General features: G+C 42.5%; 2 protein-coding genes across 2 annotated transcripts in view; one reads left to right on the top strand and one right to left on the bottom strand.

Annotated features, from left to right (window-relative positions):
• Positions 1–24,688, top strand: part of TASOR2 (transcription activation suppressor family member 2) — a gene marked incomplete at both ends in the record, with an annotated part of 111,944 nt that extends 87,256 nt beyond the window's left edge. The window contains 6 exons of the mRNA XM_082253520.1: positions 14,741–14,866; positions 17,227–17,380; positions 18,120–18,225; positions 19,469–19,650; positions 21,447–21,561; positions 24,682–24,688. Of these exons, the coding sequence (XP_082109646.1) occupies positions 14,741–14,866; positions 17,227–17,380; positions 18,120–18,225; positions 19,469–19,650; positions 21,447–21,561; positions 24,682–24,688 (690 nt within the window). The remainder of the gene's footprint in view (positions 1–14,740; positions 14,867–17,226; positions 17,381–18,119; positions 18,226–19,468; positions 19,651–21,446; positions 21,562–24,681) is intronic.
• LOC309554562 (uncharacterized protein) lies at positions 523–1,917 on the bottom strand (the record flags this gene model as incomplete). Its single annotated transcript, XM_082256299.1, has 1 exon — positions 523–1,917. One exon carries the CDS (start codon positions 1,915–1,917, stop codon positions 523–525), a length of 1,395 nt encoding a protein of 464 aa, XP_082112425.1.
• Positions 24,689–25,626: the final 938 nt, after the last annotated feature.

Here is a 25,626-nt window from a genome sequence, read left to right as displayed (position 1 = left end):
CACCTTGGGAGTGCCCTGTCTAATAATTCTAACTTCAACTTTTCTAACTTTAGCATCACTACTAGGATCAGTTCCCACAATGAGTCCAATAGGCCACTCGTTCCTGTGGGCCTGAGTGTCTTTTAGTAAGACAACGTCTCCAATTTGTAAGTTGGGCTTGTCATCTTGCCATTTCTTGCGTGACTGCAGTGTCACCAGGTATTCTTGTCTCCACCTCTTCCAGAAAATATCCGCAAGACTTTGAACTTGTCTCCATTGCTTGGTGTACAAGTCCTTGAGGTCAAAGTCTCCTGTGGGAGCTGTCACTGGTTGCATCTTCTGGGTCAGCAACATTGCAGGTGTCAAGACTTCCGGCATCTCCAGATCTGTGGACACTGGAACCAAAGGTCTGGCTTTCATAATGGCCATGACTTCAGCCATTAGTGTAGTCAAAGCTTCATGTGTGAGGTGAGTGGATCCAACCTTCAGGAGCATAGCATCCAGAATGCGACATGCTACTCCTATCATCCTCTCCCAAGCTCCTCACATATGCGGTGCGTGAGCAGGATTAAAAGTCCAAGTGCATCCTTGGTCTAGAAGATAGGAACCTGTTTTAGAGTCTGTAGAGATGATCTTCAACTCCTTGCAGGCCCCAATAAAGTTTGTACCACGGTCTGAACGAATCAATTTCGCTGGTCCTCGGATAGAGAAAAATCTTCTCAAGGCGTTGATGAAACTTGAAGTGGATAAAGATTCAATCACTTCGATGTGAACTGCTCTGGTACTCAGGCAAGAGAACAAAACAGCCCAATGCTTACTTTCGGCACTGCCTCCTCTGGTCTTGCGAGAAGAGATGTTCCAAGGGCCAAAAACGTCTAGACCTACATGAGTGAACGGAGGATCTGAAGCAAGTCTGTCTGCAGGTAAGTTTGACATCTTCTGAACCTCAAGTTTCCCTCTAATCTTCTTGCAGATCACGCATTTGCTGATCACACTGGAGACTAGTCTCTTACCTCCTATGATCCACAATCCTGCTAACCGTGCTGCTCCTTCAGTGAAGTGTCGTCCTTGATGTGCGACTTGCTCATGATAGTGTCTCACCAGAAGAAGAGCGATGTGATGATTCTTGGGTATGATGAAGGGATGTCTCTCTTGGATAGTCATATCCGCTGCCGACAAGCAACCTCCAATTCTTAACACTCCGTCTTCGTCGAGGATAGGGTTCAACTTCTTGAGCGAGCTGTGTCGAGAAATCTCTTCCTTTTTCAGAAGGCTTTGGATTTCTTCTTTAAAGACTTCCTGCTGGACGCATCTGATGATCGTGACCTTGGCTTGTTCAAGGTGGTCTTTGCTACACTGATCAGTATTTGTAGCTCTGCAGGAGTATCTGGCTAGACAGATAAGTTTTCCGATTGCACGGGTCAGCGACTTCCAGCTGGAAAACCTTTCAAATCTATGGGCGCCCAGACTGTCTCTTGTAACTAAAGTCTTGCAAACTGCAACTTGAGGTCTTACTACTTTGTCTTGATCTGGTTCTATGAGCTGAAAAGTCTCTACCTGAGTAGTCTCTTTGGTTTCTGGCTTACCAAGAAAGGAAGGACCTACGAACCAGTTAGTTTGCTTGAGTACAGCGGCTGACATCAGTCTTGTCCCGTGATCAGCTGGGTTCTTGTCCGTGCTGATGTGATGCCACTGTTCTGGACTTGTAGACTTTCTGATACGTGTCACTCTGTTGGCCACGTATGTATAAAATCTTCTTGAAGCGTTGTAAATATATCCTAACTCAATTTTACTGTCTGTATAAAAGTTCGCTGCATGGATCTCAATGTCCAGTTCTGTCGTAATCATGTCTGCCATCTCTACAGCTAAGACAGCAGCACAAAGTTCTAGACGTGGGACAGTATGAGCGGGTCTCGGAGCCAGTTTAGATTTTCCCATAATGAACCCGACATGGCTTTGTCCCTCAGTGTCTTATTACCCTAAGGTAGGTTACAGCTGCGATAGCCATAGTGGAAGCGTCAGAGAATACGCATATTTCTCTTCTCTTTGTAGCAGATAAGGAAACGGGTGCGTACAGTCTTGGGATGCTGAGTTGTTCAAGCTCTAACAATGAGTCTTTCCACAACTTCCACTGCATTTCCTTCTCTTCAGGGAGAGGTACGTCCCAGTCACTTTGTTCTTGCTCAATAGTGAACTGTCTCAAAAGAGCTTTGCCTTGCATGATGATAGGTGCTACGAATCCCAGGGGGTCATAAAGACTGTTGACTTTAGATAGGACGCCTCTTTTTGTAAATGGCTTCTCTTCTCTGGCGACCTTGAAGGTGAAACTGTCAGTCTTCAGGTCCCAACTAAGCCCAAGACTTCTTTGCAAGGATGGTGATTCTGTTCCTAGATCCAGGTCTTTGAGGTCTTTAGCACGGTCTTCCATTGGAAATGCTTTCATAACTCTGCTGCTGTTGGAAGCTATCTTATTCAATCTTATGTTGGATTCTGCCAACATTTCTCTTGTACTTTTCAAGACCTTAATAGCTTCTTCGTTGCTGGAGAAAGAAGCAAGTCCATCTACGTAAAAGTTCTTCATGACGAACTGTTTGGCTTCTTGACCATGTCCTTCATCTTGCTGTGCTACTCGTCTCAAGTTGTAGATAGCTACAGCTGGAGAAGGGCTGTTTCCAAACACATGTACCTTCATCCTGTACTCTGTGATGTCTTTGTTAAAGTCATTGTCTGCATACCACAGGAACCTTAAGTAGTCTCTGTGATCTTCTCGAACAAGGAAACAGTAGAACATCTGTTGTACGTCTGCTGTTACTGCTACGAGTTCTTTTCTGAACCTGATGAGTACTCCCAGGAGTGTATTGTTCAAGTCAGGTCCGCTGAGAAGGACATCATTTAGTGAGATGCCTTCGTGCTTCGCACTAGAGTCAAATACTACACGTATCTGACCTGGTTTCGGAGGATGGTACACCCCAAATATTGGTAAGTACCAGTGTTCTTGGTTTTCCTGTAGTGGTGATGCCCTTTCTGCTTGCTCGTTGTCAAAGATCTTTTGCATGAAGGCTTGGAAGTGTTTTTCCATACTTGGCTTTCTTTGTAGAGTGCGTTGCAACGACGTGAAGCGTTTTTCAGCTTGTACCCTGTTGTCAGGAAGGCGATGGCGTGGTGACCGGAAGGGTAGAGGGGCTACCCAGCTGCCTGACTTGTCTCTGAAGACTTCTCTGTCCATGATCTCAAGGAAGAGTGTATCTTCCACCGAGGGTGCTGGCTTGTCGTCGTCTCGTGTTCTTTCAAACACTTTGCAGCCTAGTTCATCTGTATCTCCAGTTGAGGCTAAGTCTTCCATGCACCTCTGGATACTCCAATGATGTGTTGGGTCACCTAATCTCTCTTTAATGTGTAGTCTGTTGGTACATGGGTAAAGACAAGATGTACGACCATTCTGTAACAGATGTGTTCTGTAAACCAGCCCTCAAAAATTCCACTCGCCTACTAGCATTTTGCGAGTGGAATTTTGAGGATGGCGAGCTGTGCATGCCGCCGCCGCCATTAACAGCAGCCGGCGATTACTTTTACTTTCTTTTTTAGAAAAGGATGGGCTCTAGGAGCAGAGCACTGCGTCCTGAGCCCACCCATTGTGTGACAATAGCGAATGAGTATTCGCTATTGTCACAGGGATCCTCCTCCTGATCCTCCTACTGGCCAATCAGAAGGCAGGTGTTTCCTGATTGGCCAAAAGGCGAACGATTGTAACTGGCCGAGGAGGAGGACTCGGGAGACACGGAGGACGCACAGGATTGATAAGAAGCCGCCTGCTGCAGGTAAGTGCACGCTGTGATCGCTCTGCAGTTAAGGGGACATGCTGTGGGCGCTCGGCAATTAAGGGGACATGCTGTGGGCGCTCTGCAATTAAGGAGACATGCTGTGGGCACTGTACAATGAAAGGGGACATGCTGTGGGCACTGTACAATGAAAGGGGAGATGCTGTGGGCACTGTGCAATGAAAGGGGTCATGCTGTGGGCACTGTGCAATGAAAGGAGACATGCTGTGGGCGCTCTGCAATGAAAGGAGACATGCTGTGGGCGCTCTGCAATGAAAGGGGTCATGCTGTGAGCGCTCTGCAATTTAAGGGGACATGCTGTGGGCGCTCTGCAATGTAGAGGGCGTGTTTAGGGGCGGAGTAGGGTGGGGTTTGGGTGGGGCAACAAGTGGTGAGTAACTCTTAAGGCCTGGCTAGTAGCTCATGGCTTGAAATTTTGAGCCCTGCTGTAAACATTTACCTTTGCTGGTCTGTGCAGTCCGTCTAGACATACCTCTCCAACGATGACCCATCCGAGATCAAGGCGTTGTGCAAATGGTGCGTTGTGTGGCCCATTGTACTGTTCTCTGACTTTGTGCACTCTGAGGATATCTCTCCCAAGTAGAAGGGTGATTGCAGCATCTGGATCTAGTGCTGGTATCTGGTCGGCTATTCTCACTAGATGAGGGTGATGACGAGCGACTTCAGGTGTGGGGATCTTTGACTTGTCGTCTGGTATCTCATCACATTCTATGAGGGTAGGAAGAGTCACCTTTGTCTTTCCATCTAATGACTCGATGATGTAGTTGTTTGCTCTTCTCCCTGTCGTCTCTACAACTCCATAACAAGTCTTCAAGGTGTATGGAGTTGGACTTCCTTTGTCACCGAAGAGGTCAAAGAACTCTGTTTTTGCCAGAGATCTGTTACTCTCTTCATCCAAGACTGTGTACATCTTGATTGCCTTTTCTCTGAAACCTGCAGGATACACCTTGACTAAGCATATCTTGGAGCATGATCTAGGACGGCCCTGCTCTGTACAGATCTCTGTGCACTTGGAGGATACTGCTGGTGTTGTACTCTCGTCTTGCTCCCCACCATGATCTTCTTGAGTTGCTGGAACTTCTTGCTTCCATGGTGGTGGTCCTGGGTGCAGTGTTGACAGGTGTCTGTCACTGTTGCACTCTGTGCATTGTATGGTTTTTGTACAGTCTTTTGCAAGATGTTGAATTGAAGCACAACATCTGAAACAAATGCGATTGTCTTTAAGGTAAGCTTTGCGCTCTTCTAATGTCTTACTTCTGAAACTGCGACATTTTCTTAGTGGGTGAGGCTTGTTGTGGATTGGACATATTTTGTCTGGCTCCTCCACTTTCTTACTTGGGTAGTCTTCCTGATTGGCTGCAGATTCAGTAGGGACTTCTGTCTTCCGTACAGAAACTGTTGCTCTGCGTTCTTTGTAAAGCGCTGGAGGTTTTTGTTCTACCTTTGGGAAGCTTGCCGTTCTCTTGTTCAGGAAAGCAAAGCTTGGATCATTGCGTGTTTCTGCTTGGTCTACGATGAATTCAGCAAGGAAAGCAAACGGTGGAAATGCAACTCGACTATCTTTCTTGTATCTTGATGCTTGAGTGACCCACCTTTCTTGCAAGTTGTAAGGAAGTTTCTCGATTATGGGATCAATTCCACGTGCTGTATATAAGTATGAGAGACCTGGCAGATATCCACTAGACTTAGAGGTTTCTATTTCTAAGAGTAGGTCCCCCAAACCTCTCAGCTTCTGATTGTCCTTGTTTGTTATTCTTGGATAGTTTTCTATCCTCTTCAGAAGCGCATCCTCAATCACTTCAGGTGATCCATAGCATTGTTCTAGTCTCTGCCACACCATTGCAAGTCCTGCTGCTGCGTCATGAACATGTACTGACCCGATTCTTTGGGCTTGCTCAGTGCATTCTGGTCCTAGCCATTTGATGAGCTGGTCAAGCATTTCTCTGTCTGTCAGATCTAAGTCTTGGGTACCGCTCAGGAAAGAGGACTTCCAGGCCCAGTAGTTTTCTTGACGGTCATCGAATTTCGTGAGACCGGCGCTCACTACCTCACGGCGCATCAGGAATCTTGCGACTTCTGTAGCTCTTGCTGCATCTGGTGAATACTTCTTGGGTGTAAACTCAGGGTATGGCTGCGGCTGGTAAGGCTTATTAGACGCTTCACTAAGTCCACTTTGGTTAGGTTGTTGTTCTCGTGTCTTGTAAATCTTTCTGCTATAATCCAGGCTTGTATTTGCTTGAGGAGGGATTACGTCAGCATCTGCTTGCACTCTTGGAGGGTTGGCAGATTGGTCTCTGAGCATGCGACCACTTGACTCCTCACGCTGAGGTTCTGATTCAGTGTTGCGTAGTATCAAAGTTGCTTACTGCTGGTGTAGTCAATGATGACCTAGGTATGTCATTAGACGGCTGGTCAGTGTACATGGTTGCTTGTGACTGTACGCACTCACGAGTGCGTTGGATTGCGCTGTGGGTTGACGTCTGGGTTTCTATGCCAGCGAACGGAGATTCGGCAGCCCTTGCAAGAACTTCTGCCTCTGCTAAGGCTGCTGCAGCGTTTTTCTGCTGTTTGAGTAAGTGTAAAGATGCTTGCACTTCTGCTTTTTTCCTAAGTGCCTCAGATTCACTTTCTGCTTTTTTTCTAAGTGCTTCAAATTCACTTTTTGCTTGCTCTCTCATCAATTCAGCTTCCTTTTCTGCATAAAAAGCCATCGCACAGGCTGCTTCTGCTTTTGCTCTTGCCTTGGTTGCTTTGACGCTAACTGATGACAGACTGGTGATGCTTGAATGTCTAGAACTAGTGATGCTTGAATGTCTAGAACTAGTGCGTTTAGATCTTGCTGCACCGGCGCTAGCTGGAGTCAGATCTGTTTGACTGGATGTTCCGGACAGTGTTGTGCATCTAGACCTAGTGCTTGGCAAGCTGCATGTGTCTTCCTCCTTTTTTTTTAACAGTTAAATTTTATTTTATTGTTAAACATATAAACAACACAGATATTCCAATACAATACATTACTCTGCACAAGAAATAATATTATCCATACATACAAACACAAAAAAAAAAAAAAAAAAATCTTAGGGAGAGGAAGGGAAGGGGAATATCAATAAACCAGTTTAGGAGCAGGTAGGAGCAGGAAAAAAAAAAAAAAAAAAATAATTAATTATCATCAAATTAATTACTAAGTACCTACTTATGTCATTATGGAACAGGTGACATTGGCACACCTACAGCATCAATCCAGGCTGACCACACTTTATCAAATTTTTTTGGGCAATTCCTACTACCGTATGTGAAACGGTAGAATGGAAGTGTCTTAGTAACGGCAGCTATCCAGGATGATCGGGTGGGAGGTTCGGGTAACTTCCATCGCAAAAGGATTTCTCTCCTGGCATAAAACAGGGTATATATAATGCACATTTTAGCATATTTGTCCCCAGCCAGTTCTGTAAGGTTACTCAATAAAGTTACCTTTGGGTCCAAAGGAATCATAATGTCAAAAATTTCACCAATAGTCTCCGTCACTTCTTTCCAAAAGGTTGCCAGCTCAGGGCACGACCAAACAACGTGTAAGAATGTACCAATTTCATGCCCACATCTGGTGCACGAGGGATCCTTCATGGGATATATCCTAGCAAGACGTTGCGGCGTATAATATGCTCTATGTAAGAATTTGAGTTGTATGAATCTGTCCCTAGCCGCTATCATTGAGGGGATATAATTATTAACCGAGTCCTCCCACTCTTCAATAGTCAGATCTGGAATGTCCTCCTTCCATTTATTATAGGTTTTCTCAGGGGACTGACTATGATCTGTTGAGAGTATAGAATATATAGCAGAGAGAGTTTTCCCTATTACCTTAAAAGTTAACATTTTCTCCAAGGGGTCTGATTCCAGGACAACAGGGCCTTGGAACTGAGCCCGCTTAGCATGACTAAGCTGGCGGTAACGAAACCCCATGGTGGGAGGCAATGAGTGGGTAGACTGAAGAACATTAAAGCCTTGAAGTCTTCCATCTTTAATAACATGTTTCATAGTCACAATCCCTCTAGCAGCCCATACCTGTGGATCAGGAAGATGATACAGATGTTTTAGATTAGGATTACCCCACAACGGAGTGTGGGGGGATATATGCAGAGGTGTGTTATATATCACCCGCGCCCGAGTCCATATCCGCAGGACAGTCTTCATCAGACTGGTTATTTGGGGATGTGCCTGTTCACCCCGGAAAACAAGATTACTAAGGGCCGCATATGAACCCAGTAGTGCTGCTTCTAGTGTAACTGCGGAGTTAGTTTTGGGCTGGGAGAACCACCACAGGACCGTCACCAGAACAGCCGCCCAAAAATACAACTTAAAGTTAGGAAGCGCTAAACCTCCTCTTGCAAGAGGAAGATATAGCGTGCGCCTTGCGACTCGTGGAGTACGCCCGGCCCATACAAATGTTGTTACAATACTATCTAATCTCGAAAAAAAGGTTCTAGTCATATCAATGGGGGAGTTACGAAAAAGATACAGAAATTTCGGAAGATAGTTCATTTTTATTAAGTTAATTCTGCCAACCGGGGACAAGGGAAGCATGCGCCAAGACGCACACTTTTTATTTAATTGTGAGACTAAAGGGTCAATGTTATTTTGTTGGTACACATCCAATGTTGGACCCACTTTGATGCCTAAGTACACCATATCCTGTACCCATTTCAACGGTGTCTGAGTATCAATTAAAGGTATCGATGGGTGTAGTGGAAAGAGGACGGACTTAGACCAATTAATACTTATACCTGAAAAACGACCAAAGATGTCGAATAATTGTAGGGCCCTATGTAATGAAGTGGAAGCATCCGCCAAATAGATCAAGGTGTCGTCTGCATATAAAGACAACTTCTCTTCAATGACCCCCACCTTAATGCCTCGGACTTGTGGGTCCGCTCGCAACATAATCGTGAGCGGCTCCAAAGCCAAGGCAAACAAGGCTGGGGATAACGGACATCCCTGTCGGGTACCCCTCAGTAGAGGGAATTTATCCGACAGTGATGCATTAGTACGGACTCTAGCCGTAGGATTCCCATAGAGAAGCTTAATCCATGAGACGAAATTAGGGCCAAACCCGAAGCTAGCTAGGATCCTCCAAAGAAATGGCCACTCAACAGAATCTAATGCTTTCTCGGCGTCGAGGGAGGCGCCCACACCTGCTCCCTCCCCCGACGCCAAGGCCATATGTGTAAACAATCCCCTGGATATTGATATCAGTGCCCCGTTCAGGTATAAATCCAGTTTGGTCCGGATGGATGAAGCCTATAATAACACTATTAAGTCGAGTGGCCAAGACCTTTGAAAGGATCTTCCCATCAACATTTAATAAAGAGATAGGTCTATATGATGAACATAATGATGGGTCCTTCCCTGGTTTAGGGATCACAACAATAACCGCTTCGCTCATTGTTTTAGGGAGTTCCCCGTCATTTAGAGATCCTAGAAGAGTGGCTAATAAATGCGGGCCCAAAAGGTCCATATGGGCCTTATAGAATTCAACAGGAATTCCATCCGGTCCTGGTGTTTTATCAGGTTGTAGGGAGGCCACCACTTCCTGGATCTCCAAAAGAGTAATAGGGGCGTCTAATTTGGCCCTATCTCGATCAGTTAAGACTGGAAAGTCCACTGCCTGCAAATAATAGAGTTCATCTCCTGAATAATTAACCCTAGTATTATATAGGGCCCGATAGTAATCAGTGAAGTTATAATTAATAGTTTCTGGATTAGAATGAAGAGTACCTGATTGATCCTGAATATGTGCTATACTATACCCACTTGTCTGTTCCCTAGAAATTTGCGCCAGCATTTTACCGTTATACTCTCCTTGTACGAAAATACGTTGGGATAGATAAAGCAGTTTTTTCTGTGTAAGAGCTGTGCGTATTCCCATTACCTCCCTAGTCAAGGATTGAAATCGTGTATAGTGGGTGGGGTCTCTAGTTTGAATATACAAATTTTCCATATCTCTAGCTTCCTTTTCTTTTTGCAATAGATTTGTTCGCCTATATCGTTGGATCTTCCCAATAGCTGTCTGATAATACCCCCGGGTGCAAACCTTAAAAGCGTCCCAGACCATAGCCACTGATGACGTGCCCGGATTTATCTCCCAAAAGGCCGCTATCTGGGGCTCGACTAAAGGGTTTAGATCAGAATCAGAGATCCAATATCTGGATAATCGCCATAGTCTATGAGAGGGGTTACCAGATAATTCCATATTTAAGAGAAGTGGAGCATGGTCGGAGATCCCACGAGGAAGAACCCGAATCTCCCGCACCCGAGATAGTAATGGCCCACCTGCAAACATTAAGTCAATTCGAGAAAAGGATTTATAGGTGGCGGAGTGGCAGGTATATTCCCTAGAATGGGGATGATGCCAACGCCATAGGTCCGTCAACCCATAGGTCTCAGTCTCAGTGTCTTCCTCTTTACAGTAGCATTGAGGGTTAACTGAAAGAGTGTTTGTTCTCTGTGTTCTGCTTCTCCATTTTGCTAACAGCGTGGATGATGATGATGACTGAACACACAGCCTTGTGAAATTAGTTTCACTTTCGTTTTGCTCCCACACAGACTGGATTTAGGAGTCTTTTTACTGCTGCGGACCATTCAAAGCTGTTTAACTGCTTCTGATAACGTTTTAAAGCCTTTTTACTGTAATGTCTCGGCTGTGTGTTGCTTGAGGTACACAGCTTAACATCAAGTAATAACCAAATCTCAATGAAAGAAGCGCTGGTTTCTTTGATGCAACCTTTACTGAGATATAATCCATACATGTGCCTTTACATATGAATAAGCAGATATGTGGTGGACATGAGAGGACATAAAAGTATGGTAAAACTGTAAAACAAACATATGAAAGACAGGTAAAAGTATGGCTATTCAATATCATACATTATACATAGTTATGCAGAAGATAGGGACTAACTAACATGTGCTTACTACATACTGGAACACCTTATTATCTATACAAAGGTCTAACATCCCTCTATACAGGCTGAACTAGCAAATCCTTTACTTACAGGCTTTTGGTGTTCATCAGATTTGCAATAGATTAGCTTGAGAGGTCCTATGTCTGTTCCCTAAGGTGGCTCACGCTGGAATGGATAGACAAGTTTAGACTTGCCCAAAGCAGAAGGGAGAAGACCCGCCCCTAGGCTACAAGAAAATGGAGGGTCTTAAAGGGACAGACACTGCTGAGTGCCAGGTACAAGATATAAAGTGCGAAGGCAGCACACCTCCGCTGACTCTTCTGCCGAGACTTCTGCGAAGGATCGAGGCAGTAGGGATTCCGGTCATCCTAGTGGCACCAGACTGGTCCCTTGGAGACTCCCTCTCAGAGATTATCTGTTAACTCAAGGACCGATCTTCCATCCTGCTTTACAGTTGCTGGCTTTGACGGCCTGGCTATTGAAAGCCAGGTGTTGAAGTATAGAGGGGTGTCTGAATCGGTGATTCCTACGCTGTTAAAAGCTTGAAAATCTACTTCTAGGAAGACTTATCGAGTTTGGAGAGCGTACATTACTTAGTGTGAGTCTCGGGGAGGGGGAGGGGTTCCCCCCGTTCCTTCTCAGTGTCTCGTGTCTTGGAGTTCCTCCAAAAGGTGTAGATCAGCGTTTGGCCTTGGGGTATCATCAAAGGCCAGATATCGGCCCTGGTGATTTTCTTTCAATGCCCATTGGCCACAAACTCCTTGGTCCAAACCTTTGTTCACAGGGTCCGCCACCTGGCTCCCCCTGTGAGGTCTCCGTTGCCTCTGTGGGACCTCAATTTGGTGCTGTCGGTTCTTCAGAAACTGCCCTTTGAAAATATTTGTGAGATTCCTCTGCTCACTTTGACACAGAAGGTAACTTTCTTGGTGGCTATTACTTCTGCATGCAGGGTGTTGGAGCTGGCTGCATTGTCCCGTCATTCACCTTACCTGGTGGTTCACAGAGACAAGGGGGTGCTTTGTACCTGTCAATCGTTCCTTCCTAAAATCGTCTCTGGTTTCCATTTAAATGAAGACCTTGTGTTGCCTTCTCTGCTTCTCTGTGTCCTAAGCCTAAGCATCCTAAAGAGATTGCCTTACATTCTTTGGATGTGGTTCGAGCAATCAGGGTGTACCTGGCAGCGGCTGAGTCATTCTGGAAATTAAATTAATTTTTGTCCTTACGGATGGAACCCGTAAGGGGATGTCCGCATCTGCTGCTACCATTTTCAGATGGATCAGACAGACGGTGGCGCAGGCCTATTCCATTAAGGGTTGGGATCCTCTTTTCCCTGTTAAGGCGCATTCTATGAGGACACTTGGTGCCTCCTGGGCCTTCCGTCCTCAGGGGTCAGTGATGCAGGTATGCAAGGCGGCCACATGGTCGCCTGTGCACACCTTCACAAAATTTTATAAGGTGAATGTGTTGGCATCTGTGGATGCTTCTTTTGGCTGCAAGGTTTTGCAGGCCGCTGTTGGAGAGGTTTGGGCCTCTTTGAGAGTGCATTTGTTATTTTTTTAGGTGAGCTCCAGTTGTTACTGGTTGAGCTCTTCTTTTGCCTGCTTGGCTATGTTTAGCCTTTGGAAAGTATGTTTTTTTTCTTGCTGTGTTATTCCCACCCCTCATATTGACACTGCTTTGGGACGTCCCATCGGTCAAGAAGATATGGAGCTGTTTGTATCAATGAACAAAAGCGAGAACTGGATTTTTGTCTTACCGTGAAATCCTTTTCTCTGATGTTCATTGACGGACACAGCACCCGCCCCTCTATTGAGTTGGGTTTTATGTTCTTCTGACACTGCTTGTTACAAAACTGAAGTCCTATAGCAGAAGTGGGAGTATACCCCCTGGGACTGCCCTAATAGGCGTGGTCAAATTTTTTTTCACCTAGTGTCCTACTCCTATGGAGAGCAGCAATAAACCCATCGGTCAAGAAGATAGGGAACTGTGTCCATCAAGGAACATCAGAGAAAAGGATTTTACAGTAAGCGAAAAATCCATTTTTTTTTTTTTTTCTGGACCTGTAAACCATTGTACCCCATTGTATCAGCAGATTGTGGGTGTAATGCCACGGTCCTGCAGACTGTCTGTGTAGCTGTCTGCCAGTACCTTTGATACAGGCAGGCAATTATACTCTTGACAGGAAGACTACATGAACTCCTAGAATGTTGAACAGCACTCTGGTTGTTCATTAAGAACTACAGGCCAACAGCCACAAAGGACTTGTCATTTTCTCATTTATAGAACACTGAATTTTTTTTAGTTAGTGACAGCCAGTGGAGGGGGGTTGGGGGGGAGAAAATCCCCCTACTGGCTGTCAAATTGGGAAGCGCTGGGGTGTATGGAGTGCTTTTGTAACATGTTACACCCTGAATATGGGTGTAACATGTTACAGAAGGTTAACTTAACCTTTTAAAGCAGTATTAAACCCAAAAACAGAAATATATTGCAACTTATCAATCTTTAAATGTGGTGGCTGCATTTGTTTTCTTCTTTTCAAGCTTGTTTTCCTGGTGATCGGCCAGTATAACACATCCTGTCTTAGGGTAAAAGCTGATCATTGTAAGCACACCTGTCAGCCGGACCAGAAATAGTTCTTTTTTTTTTTTTTCTTTCGCTGGTGGAAGGATTCAGCTTTAGGCATGCAAAGAATTGGGTGTTGCACTCTGCTGTGAATTGCAAGTGTGGAAAAATTACATAGTTACAGTCAGTCTGGTTGAAAAACAACACAAGTCCATCTAGTTCAAAAATTGAAAAAAACGGTGGGAGAGCCTACTCACTGTGCACAGGGTGAGATACCACAGTCCTTGTACCAAAACAAATGTTTTAATTACTGTGCCACACGCAAAAGTCTAAAGCAGGCTTTCTCAAACTTTTCAACACAGAGGAACCCTTGAAATAATTTTCAGGTCTCAGGGAACCCCTGCTAAAAATGACTATATTTACAACTCATGATAAATTGGTGTTATGGTCAGTGGGAAGAATGCTTCTTACACTTGTGTACATTGGGAAGAATTACCTTCTTCAGGATAGCTAAAAAGATCAATAGTGTCAAGACTCAAGGGGAACTTATCTGAGAGGCAGAAATTGCTCAAGGAACCCCTAGCAACCTCTGGAGGAACCCTGGTTGAGAACCACTGGTCTAAAGCCTAGTACACACTAGTAGCACTAGCAGGGCTGAACAGGAAAAAAAAAGAAACATGACCGCTCTGGGGGGAGCGCCACTGTACTAACAATCTGATGTTAGTACAACAATCTCCCCTGCTGAGCTTATTGTGTTCTGGCGGGGGGACAGATACCCCACCCCCCACCTGAACACTCCGTGGTCCGCCATTGGCTGACAGCGCTGATCAGGAGCCGATTGACAGACCTTTTTCGGTCATGCCCCAAAGGCTGGTTTATGTCCGACCTGCTGCAGTACACATGGGCTGAATGTCAGTCTGCTGAATGTCAGTCTGTTTATATTGGACTAGCCGATTCTGCCTGGCATTCAGCATTTGTGTATTCAGTTTAAAAGACACATACCTCTGCAGAATAATTAGCAGAAAATGAGTATGTCGTATACAGCCCAACGTACAGAGTGCACTGATCAGAAGTACAAAATACACAGCATAGGGTGTATAGTGCAGAGCTCAGGACATAACAGCGCAGGGGTGGGGGTATGTCAACAGACAGAGTGCAGAGGGTACGTAATGCACAGAACGTAGGGGTGAGGAGTGCACTGGTTTGGCAGACCGAGTACAACAAAAAAATGACTTCACTCTCCAAACCAATAATCTCTCCAGTATGGTTACGATACAATTCAATAGAAGAGGGTAGAGGGTATGCGGTGTGCATAAGGCCTCTAATTTTGTAAAAACCACAATGTATTCACTGACAGTAACGTGTTTTTAATTTTTTTTTTTTTTTTTTTTTTTTTTTTTACAGTCGTTATTAATAAAAGATGGCTACACTCCAATTGAACCCCAGGACTTCTGTAACAGCGAGCAAGAAGAATCGAATAAACTTCTGGTCATCATAAGAAATGAAAATGTATCTTCACAGATACACAAGGTAGACTTTTCAAACATTCCATATATTTTCTATCCACATTTATTTATTTATTTATTTATTTTAAATTTGCAAGTTCTGTGAAAAGGAATCCACTTTTTTTTTAAGTACTTGCCGTGACCTCCAGCAGTACATATATTGCGGCAAGTCGTCTCTGTCCCGCAAAACGACGTAACTGTACGGGACTGCTAGTGGGGGCGTCAGGGGGTGGGGAAGCCAATCAGCGGGTTTGGCGGCTGCGATTTCTGCCGGACACCCACGATCGCTCCCTGTGGAGACAGAACGGCGGTCTGCCGTTGTAAACAAGACAGACCGCTGTTCTGTCAGTTATGAACACAGGGATCCTGTGTTCCTCTTATTTAGGAACACTGGTCTCTGTGTTTATGCAGCAAGCCCATCCCCCCCACAGTAGGAAAGCACCCCCTAGGGACAGATTTAACCCTTTGATCGCCCCTGTTAACCCCCTTCCCTGCCAGTGTCATTATTAAAGTAACCATGCAAAGTTTTAGCACTGATTACTGTAGTAATGTCACTGGTCCCCCCAAAAATGTCAGTTAGGTGTCCGATCTGTCTGCCGCAATGTCACAGTACCATTAAAGATCGCTGCCATTACTAGTGAAAAAATAAATAAAACTTACATAAATCTTTCCCCTTGTTTGTAGACGCGATAACTTTTGCGCAAACCAATCAATATACACTTATTGGGATTTTTTTTACCAAAAATATGTAACCGAATACAAATTTGCCTAAAATGATAAAAAAAAATTGTTTTTTTATTGGGAATGTTATATAGCAGAAAGGAAAAAATATTGTTGTGTTTTTTTTTTTTTTTTTTTCTGGATTGTCGCTCTTCTTTTTTTTTTTTTTTTTTTATAGCGCAAAAAAAAAAACTCAGATGTAATCAAATGCCACCAAAAGAAATCTCTATTTGTGAGGGGAAAAAAAAGGACATCAATTTTATTTGGGTACAGCGTCACATGACTGCGCAATTGTCAAAGTACCGCAGTGCCGTATCGCAAAAATGGCCTGGTCATTAAGGGGGAAAAACTTCTGGTCCAGAAGTGGTTAAACTGTGTGTAAATGATTCATGTACACATTGCTGAACAATGTATTAACAGGTCGAACCAGTTTGTCTTGTGTCGTAATATTTTAACACATGTAAAAAAAAATGCTTGTCAAAAGTAATTCTGAACATCTTTGTATATCAGGCATGGTTATAAATGTAAACCTAAGACAAGAAATCCAACCTTGTGCGTTACTGCAAGTAACATTTATTAGCAAAAACGAATTTCCATATACTCACAAAAGTGAAAAGCTTCTGGAAGAAAGAAACAATCCAGTGCAGATTCCCAAATAACACTCATCAAAGAGAAATGTTTGTCGGACCCCTTCCACCATCATTGGCCGATTTTTTTTTTTTTTTCTCCGTCGCGATTTTCGTCCATATCAAATGAATGGGCGCAAATTGCACTGCAAAGAATTGCATGCGATCTGAACCAGAATGCGCTGTGATTCCCCACCACTCCCATGTGAACCCAGGCTTGTCCTAGTCTTTTCAGCCTGGGTTTACTCAGGAGCAGTGCGGTAAACCACATGCCGTTCAGACCAGAATCGCACTGCATTCTTGTTCATATCTTCTTTTCAGTGTGATTTGCGTTCATTCATTTTGTATCAAAGTATCGGTTTCAGGTATGGGAAGACTTTTCATGAGTACTCGTGAAAATACTCCGTATCGGCACCGATAATGGTATCGGTCTATCCCTACCGAAAACACCAAGTGGGAATGTGACCTTACAGGCAAGTCAAAATGCCCCCTTTTTTTTTTTTTCTTGTTTCAGACTTGTTTAGCTACTTTGAAGATAAGTGGCTGCACAGAAATCCTATTTTGTCATCAACTATAGGACTAGCAGGGCAAAGTAAATAAAAAAAAAATGTTTAGCCTTTTAATATAAGGCCGTTCCGGGACAAGACCATCCAGCGCCAAGGGTGAAGATGCCACACTGTCCCCCCCCCCCCCCCAACCCGCTCCCTTAGGGTTAGGGTCAGAGTGCCCGCATCTCTGCAATAAGCCATTGCTCCCAGAGCAGCCGTCCCTCCTGCCCACCCCTTGTCCCAGCCCTGATATAAGGAATTACACTGCGAGTTATATTGCTGGGTCAGTTGAGATACAAATAATGTTCAGCAGTCCTTCATTAATCCACACACAACTGGACTGTGTATGTGGGTTGAGTTAAAAAAATATAAACCTTATGGTGACTGGACCATATCCTTTTGAACTCGTACTACCATATGCATAAATCTTAAATTGTTGGTGTGTATAAAATGAATGGTATTTGATCATCTGTGTGTATTGTTTTGTGCAGATTCCATGCTTGCTTCAGCTGAGGCTTCTCCCTAACGTAACATTTGCTGGTGTGGACACTCCTGAAGATCTGTCGGAATCAATGTACCAGGAGCTTCTTCAAAGTGGTGGATTTGTGGTATCTGATAGATCTGTATTGGAAAGTATAACCATAGGTTAGCATTTATCAATTCTGTTTACATTTTTTCTTCATACAATCAAATTCAGTTTTTTTTTTGGTTTTGTACTTTTTGTGCTGTATTCTTGGGGACTACAATTAATGTAATTGATGAGCCGGTAATCAGCTGCCCTTTTTAAATTCCGAACAATAGTGTGACATTCCAAGGAATCAGTTGCAGGGAGTGCCACTTAGAATGGTTTGTGCAGCTACCCCCACCCCCTCCCGCCAGCCCCCTTTACATACCTGAGCCATCGCTGCTCTCTCTCTCTGCTTGCTGAGCTAACCTGCATTAGTCCCCCGATAGCAAGAAGCTTGTTATGGGGACACTCAGCAGAGGGGAGGTGCCAGGAGCCTCCTGCAGGGGACCCAAGAAGAGGATCGGGGCTGCTCTGTGGAAAAACCATTGCACAGAGCAGGCAAGTATACCTTGTTTGCTATTTAAATAAAAAAAAAAATAACCTTTGCAATCACTTTAATGGTCTGCTTTTGGACAGGAAAAAAGGTTTAAGAAAATATATCTATTGATCGCTTTATCATTTTGATAGTTAATATGTGATGGGCTATTTGTACAGTGAAGGTACCCCAATACTCTGGGTCCCAGCTCTGCAAGCACTACTAACCATCACTGTACTGCATAACTGCTGATTTTGAGAAAATGTAGCATATATTATGTACTTGCAATTAAATTCAAAGCAAATGTTTTTTCCTTTATTAATTTAATTATCTCTGTGTAGATAAGCTAAAGGAAATTCTGACAATTTTGGAGAAGTTGAGCCGAACTTCATCTTGGAAATGGCTTATTCATTATGGAGAATACAGGAAACTTAAGGAAGATAAAAGGTATTCTTATGTTTAACCCTTTCGCTGCCAGAGATGTATTTGCGTTTCTTGCACACATGTTAAAATGCACATTTTGGTCCTTAAGATTAGCTAAAACCCCTAACAGTCTATAGTTTGTGAAAGCAGTGACCCTGTAGAAAAAAAGTAGTGGTGGTAATTCCAATTCTTACCTCAAAGCCTTCTCTGATTGGTTGAGTTGGAGATTGAGATGTCACAAGCCCGCCTCTTTTTTGTGTAATCTTTTTGCATTGGCTGAGACATTGCAAAGTGTTCTTAACGACGGCTGTGCCAAGCGAGTATCCTCCTGTGTTCATCAGGCAGCAGGGCAGCTTCTTGGCATGAAACCCAGAGGTCAACAGTGCCTACTCCAGTGATTTCCAGCTTCCATAGGGATTCCACGGGTGTAGATACAGGTAAATACTTACATTGGTGCAAGCTGCACCATTGTAACTATGAACAAAATATCCATGCCTGGGGTTCAGCTTGAAAATTTCCGCACGCACCTGTGATATGGCAGCAAACTTTGATATGCAATATTGTCTATAGGCAGTGCTTTAAAAGTGCTTACAGGTCATAAAAGATGGCCCTAGTATATTGCTGTCCCATTGTGTAACACAATCACCGTTTTCTCGTGTTTTTGTTTTTATGGGGGGAAGGGATGTTATGTGTTGGGTGTAACTTTCATTTTTTAAGATTTTTATCTTTATTGCTGCTGGTATTTTGTATGACAAGTTGCACAGATCATGCAACCTACCCAGGCAACAGCGGCTGGGAAAGTTGACATCTGAAACAGGAGGTAAAGTAATACAGTTGCTGCACCGCTTCCATCTGTAAGCTGACAGTCGGTTTGTAATGTTTAATTGCAGATGGAGTCCTAGCACTGGGTTTCATTTTTGTTCCAGTCTATTGCTAATTTTATTTTAATGTAGCCAAAGGCAAACAGAAGATGCAGATGGTAATTCACCAATCAAAATATGTATGGTGTGTAAACAGTTGTAAAAGGCTAAATTACTGTTTGGAAGGAAACATGTTATAAGTGGTTGAAAAATATTCCGTCCAATGAAGCCAGTATATATATATATTTTATTATTAAAAAAAAAAATGAGAAAAGTTCCCTTTCAAAGCTCTCTTAATACTGGTGGGCAGAGCTCCAGAGGTGATGGAAATGTTATTAGCAGTGTTCAAATCTAAAGTATGGCAGAGGCAAGTAATGACTGAACTTGTATTTTATTTCTCACAACAGAGCAGAGTCTGCTTCTCGGGTTAAGATTCCTTTGCTTAAGTCTTACCAGCAATCAAACGTCATTGAAATCCTGCCTTACCATCGCTGTGACTCTAGGTCTAAAGACCTCTCAAGTGATTTGGAATGTCTGTTGAGCCTTCAGAGCCAGCATATCCGTTCAAGACTTGTTGTCTTTTTGACAGGTATTATCGCTTAGCTTTATATATATTATTTACCATGCTATTTTAAAATGTTAAAATTGTTTAGTAAAATGCCAGATGCTACATAAGCAGGATCAAACCCTGCAGTTTACCTCTAGGTAATCCATATCTGAAGGGTTATCCTTAAAATGCACCTGTAAAGCCCCTTTGAGTTTTTTGAATTTCAGTTTAGCAATACCGGAGTAGACCCTGGTAGCCTGCTGTTTTGCTGGATATCCATAGCCTAGTGTCCTGAGAATACCAAATCCCGAGCCTCTCATCATAGAGACCCTCTGCCGGTTAAAGAAGAAGCATGGCCAAAGCTTTTTTTGGCAATACTTCGTAATAATCGTTCTGCACTCCTGTGACCTATGAGCCGCTTAGAGCCTGAGCCAATCGCTCCCCCCCCCCCAGCCTAGCATTTAAGTAAGCGCTGGAGGAGAGAGCTGGTGACTGACAGTCACGGCTCTCTGCTCAGAGCAGAGGGGAGAACTGCGCAATCGGTGGTGTTTGATCACTCGGTTCTCACTGCAAAGCTGTGGGGACAGATGCAGCATGGGATCTATGCCTCATCCACCTAATAGTATAAGGTCCTCTTCCTCCTTCCACTGCCGCTGGGCCATTCAAAAAGCGCAGCGCGCTTCCCTTCTTAGTCGAGAGGGTGGTGGCAGCACCCGAGAGCTGATTGAAAAATCGGCTGGACTGCCGACATTACGGGATCGATGGACAGGTAAGTGCCCTAATATTATAAGTCAGCAGCTACAGTAATTGTAGCTGCTGCCTTTTAATTTTTTTGGTCGAGTGGCTCGAGCTTCTCTTTAGGCACCTTGACACCCACAATCTATAGATTAACATTTCTCAGCACAGTTCCTCTTGTATGTGTGTGCTACTGATTCTTAAACTGACAGTTACCAGACTACACTAACAAAAAGGTACATATCAGCTTGGTTTCTGATCATGTGATCATCCTGAAAGCCAATCAGTGTTCACATGAAAAACAAACCTTCCAGCCCGAGCCATCACTGTAAATCAAGATGTGTGAATACATATTAATTTAAGTGATACTTATACTTTTGAATCGTGGTGAAAAACGTACATTCAAAATAGAGCCAGCCCGCACAGTTATGTAATTCACACAACACAGGGAATATAATGAAGAAAAAAATGTGCAGCGCTCCAAAACCGAAGTGAACCACTCGAGTAAATGTGTCAAATTATGTACAACCAATTATGATCCGACTGTGTATACATAAAAATAATAAGCAAATATGTGCAGTGATTAAATCAAATTTTGTTATATTTTTATGTGAATCAACCACAACAAAGTACCAAACCCATTCTTGAAGGAAATTGTAAGATGTTCTTCTTCAAAAGGAAACCTCGACCTTCCAACAATTGACCACATTCACTTATGTGTAATAACTAAACGCTTGCCCTCATTTATTAATCTCCTACTCTCTAAGGGTAAGCGTTTAATTATTACACAGGCGTGATGGTGGTTAATTGTTGGAAGGTGGAGGTTTCCTTTTAAGGGGGTCAATAAATTACCTGGATGCCATGGGACATGGCGCAATATGGTGTGGATTTCGCCAAAGCGTATAAATACTTGAATGTACATAGCATAGCCACAGATAAATGTTTAAATTTTTTATGCTGCCATGGTATGTGGCTATGAAGAAATTGACCTGTGACAAAGTATTGCTTTTTATACAAATAGGAGGTAGATTAAGGGTGTTCAAATGTGTACTTGATTTGGACTGTTAACAGCATAAATTCATCGTTGGCTTTTTTACATGCAGTTATGCCAAGCACAGAAGCTGAGGAGTTTGAGCAGAATGGAATTCTTGTGTATGATGTGGACACTTTTATCAGAAGAATTCGGAAAGTGGATGCACAGCTTCAGCCACCTTTTTGGTGAGTATAGTTTAGATTAAAAAAATATGCTGTAACTACTGTATGTATCAGTTCTGGTAGACTCTAAAAAGTAAGGGTTAAACTCTAACAATAGGTTTGCAGTAAGGCAGTGTTTAGAACTAAAATATAAAGGCCCAGTTCACACCATGCCCACACATGAATCGCACAGGAATGTGCATGAAAAACACACTCCATTTACGATCTGCAGTGGGTGCCAATATAAAGTTAACGACACCCCAAACGCAATTTGCCTTCATCTGCCTGCAAAGGATCTCATGGTACTGTTGTACCAAGGGATCCGGTTGCAGTGCATTTTCAAAAGTAGTGCATGCTCTACTTTTGGTGCAATTTTGGCCCATTCAAAATGAATGAGCTGAAATCACATCACACAGAACCCCATGGTGAATTACACAGGAAAAAAACGCTCATTCATGTGCGGGCATGGCGAGAACCGGCTCTTAACCAACGCTGCACAATGTGGACATTGGAACATACCAGATGAAAAGTTTAAACCATTCAAGCATTTAATGTATAAGGGTTAGAGCTAGTGAAAATCTCTTTCTGTGAAAACGAGTTTATGTAGCTCACTGCAAATTAACCCATGATGTATGTGGCACTTAAGGAAATCTCTCTCATGCGATTTGTGATTGCAGTAAAATGTAGTGTACATAACAGTTTAATTTCTTGCAGTTAAAATACATTTTAAGCACACAAGTCTGTCAGTGGTTACAGTTTTATCCAAGCAAATCACTATGGTATGTCTACTTCTGAAAGTTTAGGAATGTGCATATTTCCAAAATTAACTACTTATATAGCCAGTTATGTACATAAAACTGTCATAAATAATATCGACAAGCTCCGGAAGATTCCAACACAAGCATTCATACATCTTTATGAAACCCTTAAGAGACTGTTGGCAATAACTGTAACAGGCAGCCTTGCTGGCTAATAGGAAGTGCTGGAGGGATGAACCTTATCTTGATATTGCTAGGAAGTGTAAAAGATGTGACTATTGGAGCACCAGACATTCTGTGCAGAGATAGTGTCGGGGTGTGTGTGTGTGTGTGTATATATATATATATGTATATATGTGTGTGTGTGTGTGTGTATGTATGTATATATGTGTGTGTGTGTATATGTATATATATATATATATATATATATATAAAGTGTGTGTGTGTATATGTATATTTTACATGACTCTCTTGCAGTTATAAAAGGAGTTCTGGTATGTGCAGCACAAAGGCTAATCATCACTAAGCATAAAATGTGTCAGTGGACATGTGGCAGTCATGTTGTTGGATACTGCTAGGAAATCCTTAGTATTGGAATGTTGGGCAGTAGCTTTAATTGATTTGATCTCGGTACACAGATTGGAAATATCCTATGGAACTACAAACTCAATTCCATAAAAGTTGGGACACTGTACAAATTGTGAGTAAAAAAGGAATGGACTAATTTACAAATCCCATAAACTTATATTTTATTCACAATATAATATAGATAACATATCAAATGTTGAAAGTGAGACATTTTGAAATGTCATGCCAAATTTTGGCTCATTTTGGATTTCATGAGAGCAACACATTCCAAAAATGTTGGGACAGGTACCAATAGGAGGCCGGAAAAGTTAAATGTACATAAAAGGAACAGCTGGAGGACCAATTTTCAACTTATTAGGTCGATTGGCAACATGACTGGGTATAAAAAGAGCCTCTCAGAGTGGCAGTGTCTCTCAGAAGTCAAGATGGGCAGAGGATCACCAATTCCCCCAATGCTGCGGCAAAAAATAGTGGAGCAATATCAGAAAGGAGTTTCTCAGAGAAAAATTGCAAAGAGTTTGAAGTTATCATCTACAGTGCATAATATCATCCAAAGATTCAGAGAATCTGGACCAATCTCTGTGCGTAAGAGTCAAGGCCAGAAAACCATACTGGATGCCCGTGATCTTCGGGCCCTTAGACGGCACTGCATCACATACAGGAATGCTACTGTAATGGAAATCACAACACAGGCTCAGGAATACTTCCAGAAAACATTGTCGGTGAACACAATCCACCGTGCCATTCGCCGTTGCCAGCTAAAACTCTATTGACCAAAAAAGAAGCCATATCTAAACATGATCCAGAAGCGCAGGCGTTTTCTCTAGGCCAAGGCTCATTTAAAATGGACTGTGGCAAAGTGGAAAACTGTTCTGTTGTCAGATGAATCAAAATTTGAAGTTCTTTTTGGAAAACTGGGACGCCATGTCATTCGGACTAAAGAGGACAAGGACAACCCAAATTGTTATCAGCGCTCAATTCAGAAGCCTGCATTTCTGATGGTATGGGGTTGCATGAGTGTGTGTGGCATGGGCAGCTTACACATCTGGAAAGGCACCATCAATGCTGAAAGGTATATCCAAGTTCTAGAACAACATATGCTCCCATCCAGACATCGTCTCTTTCAGGGAAGACCTTGCATTTTCCAACATGACAATGCCAGACCACATACTGCATCAATTACAACATCATGGCTGCGTAGAAGGATTCGGGTACTTAAATGGCCAGCCTGCACTCCAGATCTTTCACCCATAGAAAACATTTGGCGCATCATAAAGAAGAAGATGTGACAAAGAAGACCTAAGACAGTTGGGTAACTAGAAGCCTGTATTAGACAAGAATGGGACAACAATCCTATTCCTAAACTTGAGCAACTTGTCTCCTCAGTCCCCAGACATTTGCAGACTGTTATAAAAAGAAGAGGGGATGCCACACAGTGGTAAACATGGCCTTGTCCCAACTTTTTTGAGATGTGTCGATGCCATGAAATTTAAAATCAACTTATTTTTCCCTTAAAATGAAACATTTTCTCAGTTTAAACATTTGATATGTCATCTATGATTTATTCTGAATAAAATATTGAAATTTGAAACTTCCACATCATTTCATTCTCTTTTTATTCACAATTTGTAATGTCCCAACTTTTTTGGAATCGGGTTTGTATATCCAGAAATAAGTAGCTGGCTTGATGCACTTGGTTTGTATTGCTAACTGCACAAAATAGTGTATATTCGCTAACTCATTGATACAAGACATGAAATGTATACGTGCTAATTCAGTTTAACTTTTTATTTTTCAGGTCATGAAGCATTGAGGATTATTGAGAATACACATAGGAATAAAATATTTTTACCAGTATAATTTTTGTACATAAATCTAGAAGCAAAGAAAACAGAAATGCACTTGATCATCTGCTTCAGCAGAAAGAGGAAAATGTCCACACCTTGGACCTGTTCAGTAAAGTCTGCTTATTTTATGTGTGGGTGATTTTCTTCTCACTTTTCATTAGTCTGATGTATAAAAGCGTTTTGAAAGAAATTCTGCTGCCAATTACATTCCTGCTGTCACTTTTTCCATAGTAAAGGAAGAATGTGGTTGGTTAGTATGGTAAGCAAATCCCTTTTCAAGACCCTTTTATGGTTGACATTTTCTGTTTCCTGACACTGAGAATCTGACACTATGTTCTCATTTTCTTCTGTGTTTCAAAACCTTACAATATCCTCTTGTAGTGTACAATCCATCTTGCCCACTGCTGAAAAGCAACAATACTTTATTTTTTTTTTTAACCATTTTTTAAATATGTAAATTCAATGTTTTGCGGAATCCTGATAGCAGACTCTTGCGGGAAGCTATTTATACAGTCAAAATATTTCTTTATGTACATCGCAATTTAAATATCTATATTTTTGTTTTTTGTATGTTCTGTAAATTATTATATGCACAACATTAAGCTATTCTGGCTTAAAGCTAATATTATCAAACAGTATATGTTATTATAAATCAAACCTTGTACAATATAATATGTATTGGTATATTTATCCCAATCCTATTTTTTTTTTTTTTTTGTTTCTTACAAGTGTCTACATTGCAGTGTGTTTAGGTAGATGTTGTAAATAAGTACAGAGGAAAGGATTATTTCTGATACTTTTTTCTATCAAACCTGTACAGTGAATGCATTAGAATTACTTTACTGACCTGTTTGGAAGAACCTTTGTAAACAATTTTATAAATAAAGCGTGCTGAG

This window comes from Pelophylax lessonae, assembly GCF_965119305.1.
Source record: "Pelophylax lessonae genome assembly, chromosome: 4".
NCBI lineage: Eukaryota > Metazoa > Chordata > Amphibia > Anura > Ranidae > Pelophylax > Pelophylax lessonae.
This window is presented reverse-complemented; position numbering and strand designations above follow the sequence as displayed.